The sequence below is a fragment of the Pan troglodytes genome, chromosome 3, assembly GCF_028858775.2.
Source record: "Pan troglodytes isolate AG18354 chromosome 3, NHGRI_mPanTro3-v2.0_pri, whole genome shotgun sequence".
NCBI classification, from domain to species: domain Eukaryota; kingdom Metazoa; phylum Chordata; class Mammalia; order Primates; family Hominidae; genus Pan; species Pan troglodytes.
In genome coordinates, this window is record NC_072401.2 from 41,160,791 (window position 1) to 41,181,862 (window position 21,072).

General features: G+C 46.1%; 1 protein-coding gene across 41 annotated transcripts in view; it reads right to left on the reverse strand.

Moving 5' to 3' along the window:
• Positions 1-21,072, reverse strand: part of APBB2 (amyloid beta precursor protein binding family B member 2) — a 401,712-nt gene that overhangs the window by 24,391 nt on the left and 356,249 nt on the right. The window contains exon 1 of one of the 41 annotated variants that reach the window (XM_003310300.6): positions 19,772-19,991. The exons of 38 other annotated variants lie outside the window; for them this stretch is intronic. Coding sequence is in view for 1 of the 3 variants with exons in the window: in XM_054682848.2 (XP_054538823.1) it covers positions 5,170-5,225 (56 nt within the window). In the remaining 2 variants the exon portion in view is untranslated. Of the gene's footprint in view, positions 1-5,169; positions 5,294-19,771; positions 19,992-21,072 lie in introns of those variants that run through there. 2 more of the 41 variants (XM_001145914.7, XM_054682848.2) reach the window with 2 other exon arrangements.

Genomic DNA, 21,072 nt, shown 5'->3' on the forward strand with positions numbered 1-21,072 from the left:
CTGGGGAGGAAAGAGTGTGTCGGGTGCCACACGGCCATCAGGCGTCAGGCAGCCAAGCAGGCACGGCCCGTAGCCAGCTCTGTTGCTGCATGGGACACGGGGGCTGGCTGGTCCACTGCAGGCACCTTTGAGGAGCCTTCAGGTTGGGAGCCCTTGAGGGCTATCCTTCCGTTAGCACTTCCGGCTTCCAGAGCACCAGGAGGGTCCCATCTCAGACAGGCTGGGAGCCATACTCATTAACCGGGCGCCTCACACAGCCACACAGGCTCCAGGCTTCAGCATCTCGTCTGTAAAACCACACAGCTGGCCCAAAAGATCTCCAAGGGCCAGAAAGAACATCACTCCCAGTTTTTCCAACAGCTTCTAGATTCCCAGGAACCTGTGGTTATCTGAAATTCTACCACCTGCGATCATCAGACACGATCTGTCTGACACTTGGCAGCAAGACCCGTTTCTGCTCTCTGCTCCAGCTCATGCCATTCCCTAGCCATTTACAAGGCTAGGCCAGGAGCCATCTGCTGCCCATACATGGAGTCTCACTCCATTTAACGCCTGCAGTCATGAGAATCATTGCGTTTTCTTTTATAAGCCAGGAAGTGGAAGGGTTATAGCTATAGTTTCTTGTGTCTCTTCTTTAAATCGTGACAGAAGCTAGTACCAGGAATCAAGTACCTGTTGCCACCTGCTTACTGAGCCCTGGTGTTTCCAACTCTTTTCATTCCTGTCTTTTTGGCTGTCTTCCTCAGTAATTACTCTCCCAGAGGACCAAGATAGAGTTTTGCTGGAGAAAAATGACAGTATTAATACATCTGATTTGACAGCCTCAAATTTCTTAATTAAAAAAATAAAAAGGACCAAAGATTGCTTTTATATATTCTCAGTTATATAGCATTCTAATCACTCAGTAGGGGCTTAATCCATCTTTATGGAATGAATAAATGATTCTTTATTCAAGTGGGCTTTATTTATTATTATTGTTATTATTGTTATTATTTTGAGACAGATTCTCGCTCTGTCACCCAGGCTGGAGTGCAGTGGCATGATCTCGGCTCACTGCAACCTCCACCTCCTGGGTTCAAGTGATTCTCATGCCTTGGCTTCTTGAGTAGCTGGGATTACAGGTGTGCACCACCACACATGGCTAATTTTTTTTTTTTTTAAGACGGAGTCTCACTCTGTCGCCCAGGCTGGAGTGCAGTGGCATGATCTCGGCTCACTGCAACCTCCGCCTCCCAGGTTCAAGCAATTCTCCTGCCTCAGCCTCCTGAGTAGTTGGGACTACAGGCGCGTGCCACCACACTTGGCTAATTTTTAGTATTTTTAGTAGAGACGGGGTTTCACCATGTTAGCCAGTATGGTCTCGATCTCCTGACCTCGTGATCCGCCTGCCTCGGCCTCTCAAAGTGCTGGGATTACAGGCGTGAGCCACGCGCCTTGCCAATTTTTGTATTTTTAGTGGAGATGGAGTTTCACCACATTGGGCAGGCTGGTCTTGAACTCCTGGCCTCAAGTGATCCGCCCACCTCAGCCTCCCAAAGTGCTGGGATTACAGGCGTTAGCCACCATGCCTGGCAAAAGCAGGCTCTATTTTAAAAAATAGCCAGAACTACTTATTCTCTCCCTAAATCTCTCCTTTGCAACTCTCTTAGTGTAAGTGGAATTTGCTTATGTGTTTACCTCTCTTCCAAAAGGCATCTACAGACCTCTTAGCTGTGACTCAGGCTAACTTTTCAAAGTCCCTTTCACAGCAGCACCAGCAGGTGGTACCTAGAGTATTTCCATGATAGGACATCTCGTTTCTTTAATAAATCAGCCTGTTCTGTTGGTGGAAAGCTCCAGTGAATAATATATATATGTCTTCTTAAAACATTTTTATACACTATTTTTCACTTTATTATTTTGAGACAGGGTCTCTCTGTAGGCCAGGCTGGAGTGCAGTGGTGCAATCACAGCTCATTGTAGCCTCGACCTCCTAAACTCAAGCGATCCTCCCGTCTCAGCCTCCCAAGTAGCTGGGACTACAGGCATGTGCCACCACACCTGGCTCAAAATATATTTTTTCTAAATGATGAACGCAACCTTGCCTCCCTGTAACTTCTGCTTGTAGGATCTAGTTTTGCTTTCTGGAGCGGCACAGAACAAGTTGACCTTGTCAGCTGCACCAGAGCCCATGTAACTGGCAGGAACTCACCTGTCCTTTTCTGTTAGAGTCACATTACACTCAATCTCTCACCAATTCTCTGTTGTTGGGATTCCTTACCAAGTATCCACAATTTGATAACATCTTTCACATCAATCACAGTTGCTCAGGTCAAATACATGGCATGTTTTATTGAGGGAATTTGTGAAGGCTGGCACACGACAGGCATTCAATAAATGGTAGGTACCATATTATAAATGAGGAAAAAGAAGTCAAACAAAAAGCCTACTTTGAAATACTGTCTCCTTATCCATGAGGGATTTTTCTTTTTTCTTTTTTTTTTTTAAGATGGAGTCTCGCTCTGTTGCCCAGGCTGGAGTGCAGTGGTGCCATCTCTGCTCACTGCAACCTCTGCCTCCCAGGTTCAAGAAATTCTCCTGCCTCAGCCTCCCGAGTAGCTTGGATTACAAGCGTGTGACACCATGCCTGGCTAATTTTTATATTTTTAGTAGAGACGGGGCTTCGCCATGCTGGCCAGGGTGGTCTCGAATTCCTGACCTCAGGTGATCCACCCGCCTCGGACTCCCAAAGTGCTGGGATTACAGGCATGAGCCATTGCGCCTGGCCCCCCGAGGGGTGTTTTTTAATAAATATTTGCACTCATATGAATTATACTAAGACTTGCTAAAATGTACCCAATGACCCTTCCCTCCCAGCTTATCTTTCTATTGATGCTATCGCAAAGGGCAGGTCCCATGTGCAAATAAGGATAAGACAGCAGCAAAGGGATTGGATCCAAACATTGCACTTCTGGCACTTTAGGACAAAGGGCTTTCTCTCCTCTTTGTTTCACCTATGCAGGGCCTAGCATGAGATCCAAAATAGAATTCAAAAGGTAAGCCCACATGAGAACACGGTGTAATTATAGGGTTCCTGGGCTATACAAAAATGTGGGTTGTTGACAGTCTCTACAAGGTCTGGAGGAAGAATGAGTCCTGTTTTCAAGACTGGATGCTTTTATTTTCTGACTGCACTTTGAAAAATCTTGTTTTGAGAGTGGGAGGAATCAGGAAGCGAAAGTACATAAGGAACTTCATCTTTCCAGATGGCCAATCCAGAATGACCCCCCGCAAAACACACACATGTAAGACTCCGGTTTTCTGTTCTTTTTAACCCAATGTCACATGTATCACATGCAGGCATCACTAATTTCACAAAGTTCAGGCTCTCGCTTGGTAAGCTTAACTTACTTTCTCCTTCTTTGCAAGCTTAAAAAGATGCTAAGTTTTTTAGCCTCTGAAAGGAGCATCCCAGGTACTCGTCACCTGGGTAAACACACAGGCTTAGCAGGGAATTCTTCACCAGGCACGCTCATGAGACACAGAGTGTGTAAACAGCAGATCTGAAATTCTACCACCTGCAATTATCGAGGTGGCTTGGGCAAACTAGAATCTGTAGCCCTCTCTAGAACAGGGTCCTGCTGTTAATATTCAGAGCAACTGCCTCCCAGCGAGGACACTCACATAAACAAGGAGGATAGGAACTAGCGAACACCCGAAAATGTCCTCACCATTGACTCTGATGGGACTGGCTGTTATTTTACATGAAGGAGCTCACATCCACATGCACAGCCCTCATCCTCCAGAACCTTCCACCACCTGCCCCCGCCAGGGTCTCCTCAAAGTGATTTAAAAAGTCAGTGAAACCTGCAAATTCTCCTAATCAATCACACTTTCTGGAAGACCAGCCCTGCAGGTGTCACCGCCCACTCTATGCTGTCTCTCCCTCTTAACCACTGGACTATGACAGCAGCACATCACAGGGGAAAACAGCCACCAGCAGAGGGCAGTCACAACACCAGTGTGGCAGGAAATACCGGCTGAGGACTCATCACTTCCAGCTCCCAACCAGGCAGAGAGGTTACATGACACCAGCTCCGACACAAAGAGGAGATCTGCCTTCGTGTCTCTCCACTTTGCCCAGCAGGAACCACCATCATTCATTCAAGGAGGATTATCTCCAAATTCCCTTCTTCCATCAAAAGTGGAGTTTTTATTAAGTGGTAGAGCTATGGAATCATGGAGCTTAAAGTCCCCAATCAATCAAACGGGCAGGCGGACATGCAGAGCATTGGAAAAACACAACTGAGGTCAAAATCTCTTGTTTCATAGGTATGTCTTTTCTGTGGTTCTATCCTTCTTGTGGTGGAGAGGGAGGACCATATATTTTGGCTAATAATTGACACTGAAACTGAATCAGTGCTTCTGGCTAGGCTAGTAGCCTAGTGCCAACCCTTACCAATCAAATTCTAGAGAATATGTAATATAAGCACTAATATTATTCATTTATTTATTTAGAGACAGAGTATCCCTCTGTCACCCTGGCTGGAATGCAGTGGTGCCATCTTGGCTCACCGCAACCACTGCCTCCCAGGTTCAAGTGGTTCTCCTGCCTAGGCCTCCCAAGTAGCTGTGATTACAGGTGCCCACCACCACGCCTGGCTAATTTTTTGTATTCTTAGTAGAAATGAGATTTTGCCATGTTGGCCAGGCTGGTCTTGAACTCCTGACCTCGAGTGATCCACCTACCTCGGCCTCCCAAAGTGTTAGGATTACAGGCGTGAGCCACCACGCCCGGCCATGATATTAATTTTTCCAGAAGCATGAAAAGCCTCCTTCTACAACATGGCACATAACCTATTTCCATCACATTCACTCCCTGCCACACTGATGAGATTTTTCTCAGTCGTTAGTGAGTGACCACATTGGTGTTAGACTTAATCACTCAGCCCATCACCTTCCACAACCAGGGTCAAACACAGTAGAGAATGAGGAACGCAGACGCAATTCCAGACTCTGTTTTAAATGCTGGTGATAAAAGGCGAAACAAAACAAAACAAAACAAAAGTTCTGCCTTTCAAAGACAAGGATGGTTGTGAGGATGGCAATGCGACATGAAGAAAGCAAGTGAGCTTTGCCAGACACGTTAAGACATCACGAAGGGGGGAGAAGTGAAAATCGGCCGGTTACCTCTCTCTGAATCCGGGAAGGCATGAGGGAACAGAGCAGAAACAACACGTTAGCATTCACACGGCATCCCGCAAATAACACAGCCCCGTTAACAGCGAGTCTGAGCACTGACAGCTCATCTCATTTCCCAACTCTGCAGCAATTAATAGGCTTTCCGTGCTTATTTTAGGTCAACTGTATCACCCAGAAGTGTGTATTTTGAGCCACATTACGATGAAGCCAAGAGATGCCAGCTGAATTTACAGAGGCAACATATCAACTAGGGGAGGTAATCAAGCTTAAAATATCACAGTCAAATACAGGAAACTGTTTGCAGTAAACACCGGCAGAGGACGTGTCTTCATTTTCCAGTTCCACCTGCTCCCAATAAAAAACATACAGAAACCACAGCATGGACATAGCCTTACCTGTTTTACCGACATTCCTGACACTCTATTAACAGAGCCACATCACTGGAATCCAGGCACTTTTCCTGAGATGCATCCTTACAGGGCAACAGGGAGGGAGGGAGGCAGCACAGGTCAAGGGCGGGTGGGAAGTGGGAGAGACAGGAGATGACAGCTCAATGGGGGAGAGATCAGAGACGTCCCAGGAAAGAGAGGAATGGAACGGAGAGAGGAACACAGTGCAAGTCTGGTTGGGGCCACACTCTTGGAGTTCCCTCCCTGAGCTGCCCAGAGCTGTCCTGAGCTGCCTGGGACCCTAATGAAGTCACTTAACCCCCTGACCCATGGTGCTCACACCATTCCTTTCTGGCATTGTCACAGCCGATTTGCATGCACCGTACACAGAGCAACTAGACCGAAGAGGCATGGAGCACTGGATAGATAACGAGGAGGAAAGGAAGAAACCCAATGTTTACAGAAACTCGTTCTCTCGGGCACTCTATGGCCAGGGTCATGGAGCGGCCAGCAGGGCCCTGCAGGGATGGAGCTAAAATCATGGCATGAAACGCCAAGTGCACCAGACAGTGAACCACAAAGTCATTAAGTGGAAAGGAAGAGCTGCTCACCCTGAGGCGGAACAATGACCATGGCACACTAGTAAGTGGAGCAAAAACAAAGCCAAGCTGTAAATGCATGGTCTTATAAAAACAACAAAATGTTTGCATGTGTATTTTAATATATACACAGTAAAAAACTTGGAATATAATACCCGAACTGTCAACTGTAATATGGAAAGAGGATTATGGAGGATTTTACTTTATCTCTTTGAAAATTATACAATAAGCACATTTGACTTTTGTGATAAAATATGCAAATATCTACCTCAGTACTGAAGGAAAGCCATTGTGATCAGCATGCCCCAGGGCAGTTAACAGGACTAATATTAATGATTACAGTAACACCAGCCACCAATTACCCTTTATTGAGCTCTGTTTGGCCCCTAACAGTAACTGGACAAGGTCAGTATTACTGTTCTGACAGATGAGGAAACAAGTTCAGAGAGGCTAAGACACTTGGCCAAGGTCACACAGCTACTACATGGGGAAGAGAGTTTGACAGTAGGCTGCAGGACTCGAATTCTAGTCTTAGATGCACCCATGATGGGTACTCCGCCCTTCTACACAGTCCTGCAGAGCCCCCTAATGGTTTGTCTCCTAAATGGCACACACAGTCCCTACGCACAGGTATTCAAGGTAGGGCCAAAGGGTTTGGCCAAGAACCTAGGATTTTAGAGGAACAGGGAACATTCCTCTCTTTTGGTGAACTTTTGTAGGGAAAGAGGTGGCTAAAAATTCCTAAGAGGGTCTTTGGGCTGAAGAGGCAGACACAGCTGTGCTCAAATCCAGATGGGTAGCCACATTCCTTCAAGTACACTGCTTACCTTCTCTTTATTTACTCAACATAGATTTCCAGGGCCCCTCTGTGTGCCAGGCACACTGTGTTACATGGTATGCCCCACAAAACCTGTTTCCTCATCATTGAAGAGGGGATAAGGACACCTGCTCATGCTCATAATGCTCAGGGGCATTATAAGCATGAAGTTAAATGGGACGACATGTGTAAGGGAGTGCTGGGCATGTAACAAAGCTGCAATAACCTGCAACGTTAACAGCTATTATCACTGTGTCATCCAATAGCTTCATCTCTTCGGCTGGGTTGTGCTTGGCAGCATTTGAGATGGACTGTCTCCCACGGAAGGACAGTCACCTGGGGGAGTGGCAGGGGCCCTCTGCGCAGGTTTGCTGGACCCCAGCTGATACAGGATGCTGGAGAGTCACCCCTTGGCTCAGGTCCCTCTGTGCTACTCGGTTCCACCTATCAAAGCCAGGCTTGGGTAGCAATTTACAAGATCAGCAAAGGACCCAGAGACCTGGATGCTGGTCCCAGTCTGAATCCACAGCTGGGTAACATTATGCAAGTCACACAACCTCCCTAATTCTTGGGTTCCAAATCTCAGAATGGATGTGCTAGGAACTTCTTAGTGCTCAGATTTTTATCAGAAAAGGATATGTTAGTGCTTTGACTTGCTTTTAATTACACCAAATGTTTTCAATTTCTTATTTTTAATAAAAAGCCTATCTGTAGTGTGTGACAAAAACTTAAAAAATCTAACAATCTGAGAATACAACCTGTTTCTTTTGTGTGTAATTATTACTGTAGTCTTGGATATTTTAAATCAGATCCACTGCTAGTGATTCACTTAAAAACATACCATCAAGATGTAGCTACTGTGTTTTTCCCTGAAAGCAGACTTGGAAAAAATGCTACTGCAAACTTTTAACACAGTTAATTCATTTGGGGTTAATAAACACTGCTTGATTTAAGTATCAAAGTGAAAACCAGCCATAAATAAGAGACCGCAGAGTGATATTTGAAATGTCATTCAGAAACCCAGAAGAGTCACAGACAGTGCCAGCAGCTCCACCAATTCAGCACCTTGTAAATTTGCTGGGAAGAAAACATCAGTCCAAAGCTGGGCTTCTGCACAAGACAAACCAGTCTGAGAGTGGAGAAGGCTAAATTTAGTGCCAGGCGTCAGTCTACTCCCTTCTCGCTGTACAAGATGCCAGTGGGAAGAATTAAACCCCAAGATTAATTCCACATGAGCCGCACACCCCAAGGCTGCCTGATCAGCATGCTCTCCGTGGCTGTTCCTTGGGAAAATAAATGCCAGAGTAATTGGCAATGTTTTCATTAATATAAGCCTGAAATAACAGAAGTACTTGGCATGTGTAACTGGAATCCAAATGAAAAGGAAATTCCTCAAAAAAAAAAAAAAAAAAAAAAAAAAAAAACCAGCACACCAGAATGACAATGTCTATTCCAGCTTTTTGGAAGAGGACGCCATCTCCTGTTCCCTAGCACAGCCACCTACTTCTCATGCTGCGCACAACTGTCCACTTTTCACAAACTGAGCACGCGAGGCAAGGAATTGCCAGTAGACTTCTCACTCCATTTTTGCAGAAGTCTCTGTTGCATGCTTCTTTCTGATGTTTGTCTTTCATCACTGGCCATCTCTCTAGCCTTTTGAGCACACATCACACCATTATCCACAGGACAATGAAGTAAACACTGCAAAACTTTACATCATGAAAATTCTTGCACCAGCTCCTGAGTCTGACAGTTTATTTTTTCCCTCCAGCTTCAGGGGTGGGTAGGTGGGTGGGTGGGTGTGAGTGGTGTGTGTGTGTGTGTGTGTGTGTGTGTGTGTGTGTGTGTGTGTGTCATTTATCAGCTGTCTGCCCTTGGTCAGGGCCCTTAGCCTCTTTGTTTTTCAGTTTCTTCAACTGTGAAATGGGAATCATAGAGGCCTTCAGGTCCTGAGAGTGCTATAAGATTCCATTATTTAATCCATATAAAGCTCCTACAGGATGGCAGCTTGAGTATGGCCTTACAGTGCAGGCCAGGCCAATCACTATGTGAGAGAGGGAAGGGGAGCTCCACGAGGAGAAAGGAAAGGTTCCTGACCTGTTTTGGATCAAGGCCCTCGGATGAAAACACTCCAAAAAAAAAAAAAAAAAAAGTGCACAGACTCACAATTTTATACACAATTTTGGAAGGGGGCAGAGCTGGAACAGTTCAGTGATTCTTGAAACTCAATCCCAGGTCCCTTTAGAATCTACATGCCGCAGGTGAAAGGCCTCTGAACTGAAATGAATACTGAATTTATGCAAATTTACCATCTGATTTCTGGCTGATATTTAGAGAATTCATCTCAGGGAAAGGTTCTATCCTTCCCAGGATCAACCAGTGACATGAACAACCGTCTCTGACCAAGTGTGCCTTCCTTTCCAAAGCAAGCTCCCCTCCCACCTCACTGTCCTGCCCAGCAGCGCCATGATGGGAAAGTTAGACTTCCAGCACTTAGAAGTGTAAAGCCAGGAGTTAAAGTGGTTGAGGTTATTGAAATTCAAGGCACATTATTCTAAACAAAGGACTTTCTCTTGCCATTGGAGGGAAGACACAATAGTTACCAGCCCGCTTACTAATGAGGAGGAGGGAAAAAGGATATTTAAAAGCAACCAGGAAACGAGTATTTTTAAAAGTCCATCTTTGAAGACTTTAAGCAAGAATTAACGAGCTTCAGCTTTCATCTGTGCTATATCACAGATTAAAAAAAAAAAACAAAAAACCAAATGCAAAAATCTTGCATCTCTGAATATCTGAGAGAAGAATACACACACAAATTATAGTTAATTATTAAGTGAGAGATAATTTACGCCATGTTCCAGTTTCAACTTTAAAGTTTAGGGTATAATGAAAGGATAACGTTATATAAATTCTACCTGAACTGTGAAACCATGGGTTAGCTTCCTTTCTGAAAGCCAAGATGGTAAAACAAAAATAAAAAATACCAGGTCAGGCATGGTGGCTCACACTTGTAATCCCAGCACTTTGGGAGGCTGAGGCAGGTGGATTACTTGAGGCCAGGAGTTCAAGACCAGCCTGCCAACATGACAAAACCCCGTCTCTACTAAAAATACAAAAATTAGCCAGGCATGGTGGCGCACACCTGTAGTCCCAGCTACTCAGGAGGCTGAGACGTGAGAATCACTGGAACCCGGGAGGCGGAGGTTGCAGTGAGCTGAGATCGTGCCTCTGCACTCCTGCCTGGGTGACAGAGCAAGACCGTCTCAAAAAAATAAAACAACACAAAACACCTTGACACCAGAAGGCTCCTATCTGACAAAGCACAGGAACGCATAAGGATTTAGAACTGATTCTGAGCAGGGAAAATGACAGCACAGTGGTTTCCATGCCAGAATGCCATCAGGGTACAAACTCCTGGCAAGGTGCAGACAAGCCTCCTACTTAAAACCACGGTGAGCACCCAGCCACATGGAGGACCTCTTGTGGATATGGTGAATCACTTTCTGAATTTTCAAGGGGCTTTCTTTGTGCCAGTTCAAAGGAGTACTAGGGTAGATAACATGGAAAGCCAATACATATGGCCTTCATTTGAATTGTTTGTTGTTTTTGCTTGCCTTTTTTTTTTTTTTAAGAGATGGGATCTCACTCTGTTGCCCAGGCAGGAGTACAGTAGCACGATCATAGCTTACTGCATCCTCAAACTACTTGGCTCAAGCAATCCTCCGGCCTCAACCTCCCAAGTAGCGGGGGCTATAGGTGTTTGCCATCATACCCGGCTAATTTTTTATTTGTTGTAGAAATGAGGTCTCACTATGTTGCAAAGGTTGGTCTCAAACTTTTGGGCTCAAGCAATCCACCCACCTCAGCTTCTCAAAAAAGTATTGGGATTACAGGCATGAGCCACCATGCCCAGTCCTGAATTTTGTTAACTTCCATCTAGATACAAGTATTTCTGGTATAATGTAAACTCAATAATATCTAAAGAAAAGCAGACACCAACGCTAGGAAGGCTGATTACCACTAACCAAGTAACAGTAGCGGCTCCTGGCTATGATTGCTTCTGTCTAGCCAGGCTCTATTCTTGCTGCACACTGTCGCCAAGCCACACAATAACCTTGCAGGGGGAAGCATCACGACTCATTTTACAAATGAGGAATTGAAGGGTCAGAGAGTTTAAGTTGACTTGCTCCAAAGCCCACAGCTAGCAGGTGGTAGATCTGCAAACAGAACACAGGCCTGCTGGCTGGGCTCTTTCCTGCCGTGTAGCTCTGGGGCACCTAGCACCTGAGCCTGGCTCCCTCCCAGTTAATTGGCTCTGCTCAGGACCCCATCCCTCACTGGAGGTAGCCTCTGCTCTGCCTTTCTCTCTCTGTCCCCATTGGACTTTTGGTTCCACCACTGCTGGAGCTCGTGATGGTAATTAAGTGCTGTGTTTGGTTTAAATTACCTTCCTTTCATCCTCTGCTCAGTAGCCACTTATTCCATGACTCCTCTGTTTACAATTCCCAACCCCCACCCGCCCCCCGCCGCAAACTCCCTGCCTCCAGCCACACTAGGACCGTTTTGCTCCGAGACATACAAGCCCGCCCCTGCCTGGGCTTGCTGTTCGGCTGCTTGGTCTGCTTTTCCCCCAGGTCCTCCCCTCATCATCCTGATCATCACTGCCTCCAAAAGAACCCTGAGGACCCCCCAGTCATTGTCAACATTCACAGCCATCTGAAACTACCCTATTTCCCTCTCTCCACCAAGAAAGTAAAGCTCATGCGAGCAAGAACCTTTCTGCCTGTTCACTTACCACTGTCTGGCACATAGTAGGCAATCAATCAACATTCTTGAATATGTGAATAAATAACTAAGTAGGGGAAACAGTGAACTCCCTTCTTCCTGATCAGGTTGGTAAGAAGCTAAGGGAATGATGCCACAAACAGTAGGGAGTTGGCTGGATTCCTTTTTCTCCTGCTATTGCTCATCACAGACAGCACTTTTAAAATGACTTTGGTTCATATCCTGTTTTCATGTCAGCCGAAACAATGTTAATAAAACATATATTTCATCTGAACAGGCAGGAGGCAAGTTCTGAGAAGATTATTAATCTCTTATGACTCTATTTAAAAGCAAAGCGAATCTATACTCTGATCATCTCCAGCAGAAACAACAACAATGTTGCCAGAGCTCCTAACTAGATTCCTCTTTGGAACATTTGTCTAAATGAGAAATAGCTCCTCTGCTCCTGAAGAAATCAATATATAAATTTCCCTCGTATATTGATTTCTATCAAGATTTATCCCCAGATAATTTTCTTTATATTTGTACTCTAAGATAAATAAACCTCTGCTTATCATTTAGGGAAAAGACCCAAGACAACACATTCCCATACCTGCTGAGGCAGTTATGGACTGAAAAGCTGCCCTTTGGGGAGCCCACAAAGCATTCCTCCCCTCCCCCCCCCAAGAGGTACTAGGGTATAATGGCTGGAGTTAACTTCTTGATACAGTTTGAAAGAATATGTACTCTTCCTGTTTACTAAAGTTACTTTTTTTTTTTTTTGAGACAGAGTCTCGCTCTGTCACCCAGGCTGGAGTGCAGTGGCACCATCTCAGCTCACTGCAACCTCTGCCTCCCAGGATCAAGCAATTCTCCTGCCTCAGCCTCTCGAGTAGCTGAGATTACTCGGCGCCACCACACCCAGCTAATTTTTGTATTTTTAGTAGAGACGGGGTTTCACCATGTTGCCCAGTCCGGTCTCAAGCTCCTCATCTCAGGTGATTCGCCTGCCTCGACCTCCCAAAGTGCTGGGATTACAGGCGTGAGCCACTGTGCCCTGCTACTCAGGTTACTTTTTATAGGCAGTTGGTCTGTTTGTTTCAGCATCATTTTTCCTTTTTCGTTGAATATGATGAAGAATCTTTAAAAAACGAAAACCACAACGCCACTGCTGTAACATCCTGCTTTGTTTTTGTTAAGACACGGAGTCTTAGATGTTGTCCTGGCTGGACACAAACTCCTTGACTCAAGTGATTTGCCCACCTCAGGCTCCAGAACAGCTGGGACTACAGGTGGGGACCACTGTGCCCGGCTTTGTAACACCCTATTATTATTATTTGAGTTTGGCTTCCTGTTACTGCCCATATTTGACAACTATAACAAGTATGTCATCTTAAAAAAGAAAGAGGCTCAAGTGTAGAAATACCCCAAAGACCCTGACCTTCTGCAGGAATTCTCTTTGGGGGCTAATTTTCAACACAACACAAAGCTGGCCAAAGATGACTGAACCTTCTTAATTCCAAGTGACGAAATCCCTATTTGAATTGTCATTAAAGGTTCTATGTAGGTCCTTCAGATCAGGGATCAGCAAATTATGATCCCCCTAAATCTCAGACTGTTTTGTGAATGAAGAGTATTGGACCACGGCTACACTCATTCACTTAGGCAGAGGCTACAGCTCCTTTTGTGCCACAACTGCAGAGCTGAGTAGTTGCAACAGAGGCCATATGGCTACAAAAGCCTCAAATATTTAATATGTGGCCAGTGCCCGGGAGTTCGAGGTGAGCATGGACAACATAGTGAGACCTCAGCTCTACAAAAAATTTTTTATAAATAGCCAGGTGTGGTGGAGTGTAAAGTGTGAGTCTCAGCTATTCAGGAGGCTGAGGCAGGAGAACTGCTTGAGCCCAGGAGGTCAAGGCTGCAGTGAGCCGTGATCACACCACTTGCACTCCAGCCTGGGTAACCGAGTGAGATCCCGTCTCAAAAAAAATATTTTTTTTTTAAACTGGCCTTTTACAGAAAAAATTTGCCAACCCCTGCTCTAGAGGACAATCTGTTTCAAGGGTGCAACATACGATGTGGACAGCACTGGCTAAACACTTCGTGGAGCCCAGTGCAAAATGAAAATGCAAGGCTCTCTGTCAAAAAAACAATGAACATTTTCAAGATGTTAACAGCAGAGTGTAAACCAATTGAGGGACTCTGCGGCTGGCTGAGATGGCAGAATAATTCTTGTTACAAGTGACAAACTCCCAGGGCTGGCTAGAAACTGTTCCACCAAGATGCAAGAGTAAGAGCATTTACAACCTGCAAATGCTTTAGAACCAAACAACCTTTTGCTCAATTGAAATCTTACACGGATGCCCAACATGTGAAGCGGCAGTCATGCGGATGTCTGCCCCAGCCATTTTATTTCTACAAGGTCACTAGCAGGTGATGGCTCTTACAGTGTTTTAAAAGGGAGGGCGATGAAAAACAAAACACACCAGAATCCTCGAAAACAGCATTTTCAGGTAACCTGGCAAACAGATGCATGCTCTGATACGACAGAATCAGGCCAACTTGGCCCCATTGTCAACTGTGCTCTCGGCTGCTGCTTGTCCTCTATCATAATTATTCCAACTGCTATAATTTATTCATCCCCAGACAAGCTTCCATGTTATAAGGTACCCAGATTGAAATGGCTGGAAGCTCAAGTCACTCCTGCCCTTTCCCATCTGCTCAAAATACTGACTGCAGAAGGAATATTTTCTATGCATATATATATATGCATATATATATATATATTTTTTTTTTTTCAAAACCAAACCAAAGTTATCTCAAAACTCAAGTTCTCTGACAAACATGTTAAGCTTTCAAGTTCACAATTCTGCAGCTGGAAGAAGGGGGCAGAGAATCCTATCAGAAACTCAGTATTTAGTTCTACTTTACAGCTATAAGGAAATGGCTTCTCTAGCTCTCAAAATGCTCAGTGAATTTCCTGCAAAGTTACTAAGAAAGTTACCCTCTTTGAACTGAAATACATATGGAACAAATTTTATATTTATGAGAGAGTATCAGTTGTTGGAACTACAGAGGATGCTGCATGTGAAGTAACTTCAAATGTAATTACGGGGCCGGGCGCAGTGGCTCACGCCTGTAATCCCAGCACTAAGGCCGGTGGAGCACTTGAGGTCGGGAGCTCAAAACCAGCCTGGCAAACATAGTGAAACCCCGTCTCTACTAAAAATACAAAAAATTAGTGGGGCATGGTGGTGCATGCCTGTAATCCCATCTATTTGGGAGGCTGAGGCAGGAGAATTGCTTGAACCCGGGAGGCAAAGGTTACAGGGAGCCAAGATCGTGACACTGCACTCCAGCCTGGGTGACAGAGCAAAACTCTGTCTTCAAAAAAAAAAAAAAAAAAGTAATTATGAATGGATTCTTATAAACTGGGAACAAAGGTAGAATAATTCCATATAAATTAAGGCTTAAACCCATCTTCTCTTCTTAGTCTGATTCTTTATTTTCATGCCAGAACAAAGAAAAATGCTCAAAGGTCTCATAACCAGTTGAGAATGACAGAAAGGGTACTGAAGGGTGAAAACATCTTGGAAAAATGGCCAAATACACAAGATTGCACTGGATGGATACGTCTGCTCATCTACACTGGGGAACCAAAGAAAAGAAAGTCAAAGTCTTTTTTTTTTTCTGAGACAGTGTGTTTCTCTGTCACCCAGGCTGGAGGGCAGTGGCGCGATCTCAGCTCACTGCAACCTCCATCTCCCAGGTTCAAGAGATTCTCGTGCCTCAGCCTCCCTAGTAGCTGGAATTACAGGCATGTGCCACCATGCCCAGGTAATTTTTGTATTTTCAGTAGAGACAAGGTTTTGCCACGTTGCCCAGGCTAGTCTTAAACTCCTAGCCTCAAGTGATCCTTTGGGGACACTCGGCCTCCCAAAGTGCTGGGATTACAGCATGAGCCACCGTGTCTGGCTTAAATCAAGGTCTTGATACAACATAAATGTAAAGGGAGTTGTTCCATGGCTTAATAACTTTGTCCTCGAACAGTTATTACTTCTATTAGCATGTATTTTCTACAGACATAAACAACGCATCAAAGAAATCAGGTATGGTCCTAGATCACACCCCTTCCTGCATCTTCTACAGTCAACTTGGCGAGTTCAACCTCCACATTTCCCCCACCCGCCTGCTTCTCTTCATGCCCTCTGCCATGTCACTGATCTCTCCTGGACTAGGGCCAGCCAACTGGTCCCTCGTTTTCCACTCCTGTTCCCAATATCTATTCCCTGAGATCTTTCTGTATGAAATAAACTAGATCATGGCATTCCCCTGGTTAACCCTCTTCACGGGCACTTCATGGCAAACCTTTAACCACTGTCCACAAGCCCTAAAGGATCCTGTCCCCACCCACCTCTTCCAGCACAAACCACTGGCCTCCTCTTCATCCTCAGGCACGTTGAGTGCTCCACTTCCTCAGTGCTTTCCCTTTTTTTTTTTTTTTTTTTTTTTGCGATGGAGTTTTGCTCGTTGTCCAGGCTGGAGTGCAATGGCATGATCTCGGCTCACTGCAACCTCCGCCTCCTGGGTTCAAGTGATTCTCCTGCCTCAGCCTCATGAGTAGCTGGGATTACAGGCACGCACCACCATGTCTGGCTAATTTTTGTGTGTGTGTGTGTATTTTTAGTAGAGACGGGGTTTCACCATGTCGGTCAGGCTGGTTTTGAACTCCTAACCTCAGGTGATCCACCTGCCTCGACCTCCCAAAGTGCTGGGATTACAGATATGAGCCACCACACCCAGCTGTTCCTCAGTGCTTTCTATTCACTCCCTACATGGCTGGCTTCTTCTCAGCCTTCAAGCCCAGCTCAAATGTTGCCTCCTAGGACAGGCTACCTCCTGATGGCCCCTTTCCCCTCTGAGCTACTCTGTTGCATCACACTGTTGATGGTCTTCAAGACACTCGGCATAACCTGTATCATCTTGCTTCCTGAATTGTTTTTCCGGCTTATCTCCTGCCTCTTCAAACAGGGACCTCATCTGTCTCAGTCCTTCATGCTGCCTCACAAGGTGCCTGACACGCGGATGCTCCTTATCTGCCGAACAGCATATTAACCATTAGACTATAAATATTAAGCACATGGATGGTCAAAATTAAACCCTAAAAGTAGACAATGAAGTATTTTCATCTACATTCATTCATCTGCCCATTCATCAACTGGGTTATTTATGGAGGGCATCCTATACTAGGTACTATGTTAGGGCCCGAGGAATCCAAAAGTCTAAGAACTCCTCAAATATGTCATATTCTGTGTTCAACACAGGCTCTTTAAAAAGACAAGTTACACTACTACTTAGTATGTTTTTCTGTGATCCTAGAGATTTGTGAAAACCTAGATAAGAGGTTATATGCCATCAGTTTACTCCCGAAAACCCATGAAACGTATATGGAGAGTAAATAGGGACACAGTTAAGTCATCTCTTAACACTCGGGAGCCTGGACAGATGTAAAGCTTTGCTCAGCCAGTGGTACAGAATGAAATTCATTTCCTAGGCCTGGCGCGGTGGCTCACACCTGTAATCCCAGCACTTTGGGAGGCCGAGACGGACAGATAAGCTAATGCCAGGAGTTTAAGACCAGCCTGGCCAACATGGCAAAACCCTGTCTCTACTAAAAATACAAAAAAATTAGCCACGTGTGGTGGCGGGCGCCTCTAATCCCAGCTACTCAGGAGGCTGAGGCAGGAGAATCGCTTGAACCTGGGAGACACAGGTTGCAGTAAGCCAAGATTACGCCACTGCACTCCAGCCTGGGCGATAAGAGCAAAAGTCCATCTCCAAAAAAAAAAAGAAAGAAAAAGAAATTCATTTCCTAGGGGGGGGCTGTCCAAGAGGAAAGCTGTATAGGTGAGACAAGGAGGCTGCATGACTGATAGTTTTGTAACAAACTGGAATTACCCCATTGAAATCAACAATGCCAATGTTCAAACTCTTTAGAACTCAGCTCTGCCCCTCCTTGCAGCTGCAGGCTCCTTTGAGATCAAAGTAAGCAAGTTCAAGATGACCGACTTTACTGCCCAATGGCCCACTGGTGTGATTAATACTTCCACCCTTGGAGTGCAGATGACCTGAGGCCCCTCGTTGTTTGCGCCTACTGCCACACGCTCAGCTGACCTCCAAGGCGGCCATCAGCAGCAGTATCTTCTTGTCTCACCTCAGTGTCATCCACACTGCTTCCCGGGATGCTCCAGTGCAGAGGACCTGCAATGGGCCCCACACCAGCAAAGTGTGAGCTCCAAGAAAGGAAGAAGACACCTGTTGTATTTATTATGCCACTTAATCACCAGCACCAATGCCCAGCACATGGCAAGTGTCCAATAAATACTTACTAAATAAATTATCCCCATTGCAGAAAAGCTAGAACTAAACAACGTGGCAGCTGTTAGAAAAGTGTATTTCTCACATCTGCAAAGTGAGAATGATAAAATGAGGCCGGGCATGGTGGCTCATGCCTGTAATCCCAGCACTTTGGGAGAACCGAGGCAGGTGGATCACCCAAGGTCAGCAGTTCGAGACCAGCCTGGCCAACATGGTGAAATCCCGTCTCTACTCAAAAAAACAGAAATTAGCCGGGTGTGGTGTTGTGCACTTATAGTCCCAGCTACTCAGGAGGCTGAGGCAGGAGAATCACTTGAACCTGGGAGGCAGAGGTTGCAGTGAGCCAAGATTGTGCCACTGCACTACAGGCTGGGTGACAGAGAGGGACTCTGTCTCAAAAAAACAAAAAAAAGGAAGCAAAACGGAAAGTAGGGTTCTTACTGAGCTACAAACCATGACACCTTCTTTGATAATACTGGCTGATGCTTTATGGAAAGTCTTTCCCCTCTTAAGCATTTCATTCACACTCCCTTTTACTTATAACTTTTACAAAATTACAGACCACATTTACAAACACATTCTGCTTCTAACTTCTTAGGAAAGGCCTCAGGACATTTAATAATTCCTTTCTGAACGCAACTAACTAAAAGGCAGCAGCAAGGATCTGAACTTTAGAGAGAATCTTACAAACTACTCTTGTGTAAGAGCTCGGCTGGAGGAAGGGCCAACTGCTCAATGGCCTAAGAAAACCTAAAAGAGAACAGCACGAGGAAAGCAGGCAGAACCCCCATTCATGATACAAGTCAAAGCCAGGCTGCAGCTGCAGTTATAAAAAGAAAGAAAAAGACTAATGGGATTGCCTCCTCCTCCCGCCTTCTCCCACCCAAGGCAGTAATGAAGATTCACAGCTACACATTAATTAGGAATCCATAGACGTGCCTGGTTACAATATTGGTATAGGGAAACAGATAATAGAAAAGGCACAGATTCCCCCACAAGCTAATAGAGTGTTGTAAGCAATATTTAAATCTTCACGCCTTTCTTTTCAAAAACACTACTTCTTTCTCAATGCCAAGAGCTGGCTGCGTTTCTACATTTGGGGAATTTGAGATATTTTCTCGCATGGAAGTCACACCAATATCCTAAATCGTGTAACTAAAATCATTTGGAAATGCACAGTTTTTCTACACGAAAGGATATTGCTTTTAATCCAAATATTGGATTACCAAAATCCTGAAATATATTTCAGTCCTAATGTAGACAGGAAGACAGAAATGTGGCCTCACCAGGGGGCATGTGAGGCGAAGGCAGTCACTGCCTCAATCATAGAACGCTGTCCACGCAGAAATGCCCCGTGCAGACCCCATCAATGAATAGCCCACCCCAAACAGTCCTGCTGCACTGGCGAATTGGGGGTCCAAGGACGCCTCCCCCCCATTTCACACAAGCCTCACTCCTTCTTCCCACCGGCGGGGCAGAAAGCCCCCTCTTCAGCCCTTCCAGCCGCCCAGGACCAGGCAACTCGCTAAGCGCTGACTCGGGGAAGGGAGGGCGCAGCCTTTGTCCCGCAGGTCTCCCGCGCCCGCCTCGCTGTCCCCGCGAGCGAGCTTGGGCTCGACCCCCGTTCCCCCTGAACGCACCTGCAAACAAAGGAGCGCCGTTCCTTCGCTAACTTCCTCACCTTTGCCTCCCGGTCCTTCCGAAGTCGGGCGGGGATGCCGCCCCAGGTGCTACGACAAGCCCCAGGGTGCCGGCACCAGCCAGCGGTGCCGTCTCTCAGGCAGCCGCGCGCACTGCCCCGGGCTCAAGTTGAAGAGAGCGGCGCCCGCGCCTCCCTGCGCCCTCCCTGCCCCGCCCGCCGCGGCCGCCCATTGGCTGCTGGGGAGGCGCGTGGCCCCGCCCCACCCGGCCGCACTCCCGTCAATTGCTCCCGCTACGTGCTCCCGCCAGGTGCTCCAGCTGGTAGGGGCCTGGCTCAGGGCCGGCAAAGAGGATCCCCCACCCCCACATACTCCCTTCCTGTAACGAACGTTTCCTTTTTGGACTCTCAAGACTTAGAAACTTCATTCAAACCCACTGAACCTCTTTAGAAAAAGTTGATGCTCTAGGCCTGCTGGGTTTCTGGTTTCTTTTCTTTTCTTCTTGAGACAGAGTCTCGCTCTGTCGCCCAGGCTGGAGTGCAGTGACACGATCTCGGCTCACTGCAACCTCCGCTTCCCAGGTTCAAGCGATTCTCCTGCCTCAGCCTCCCTAGCAGCTGGGATTACAGGCGCCCGCCACCATGCCTGGCTAATTTTTCCTATTTTTATTTAGTAGAGATGGGGTTTCACCATGTTGGCCAGGCTGGTCTCAAACTCCTGGCCTCAAGTGAGCCGCCCGCCTCGGCCTCCCAAAGTGCTGGGATTACAGGGGCGAGCCACCGCACCAGGCTGGGTTTCTACGATCCTGATTGTGGGGCGAGTGGGGGAAATGGGGGGCGGGGAGGGGTGGTTGGGGAAGGGAGGTATTGCAGCCCACAGCCGGAAAGCCTTTGGGCAGAAAGACAGAAACCAAACTGTAGTTTTATAAATCTGAATAATCAGATTTCAAGAGGCAGAAAATTCTGAATCGAGCTGGAAAGTGTTTACAGATTATCTGCCAATTTACACAAAGCACTTAGCAGTACACCCCTACACCCTTTTGTAATCCCTACCTCTTTTAAGACACCTTTTGTTTACAGCTGATTTGAAGCCAAGATCCCACAGGCACCCCAACATTGTCATCTCTAGCTGAGCACCCCTCCCCCCATATACATGGAAACAGAAAATGTCCAATCGGCTAAGTGACAGCACTTTCAGCACTTTAAGTAAGAGTCCTGGCTAGCCACTAGTCATATAAATATATGAGTTGGAAAGGAAAATCCAAGGTCTCTCACTGACTGTATTCTGTGAGCACTGAAAGT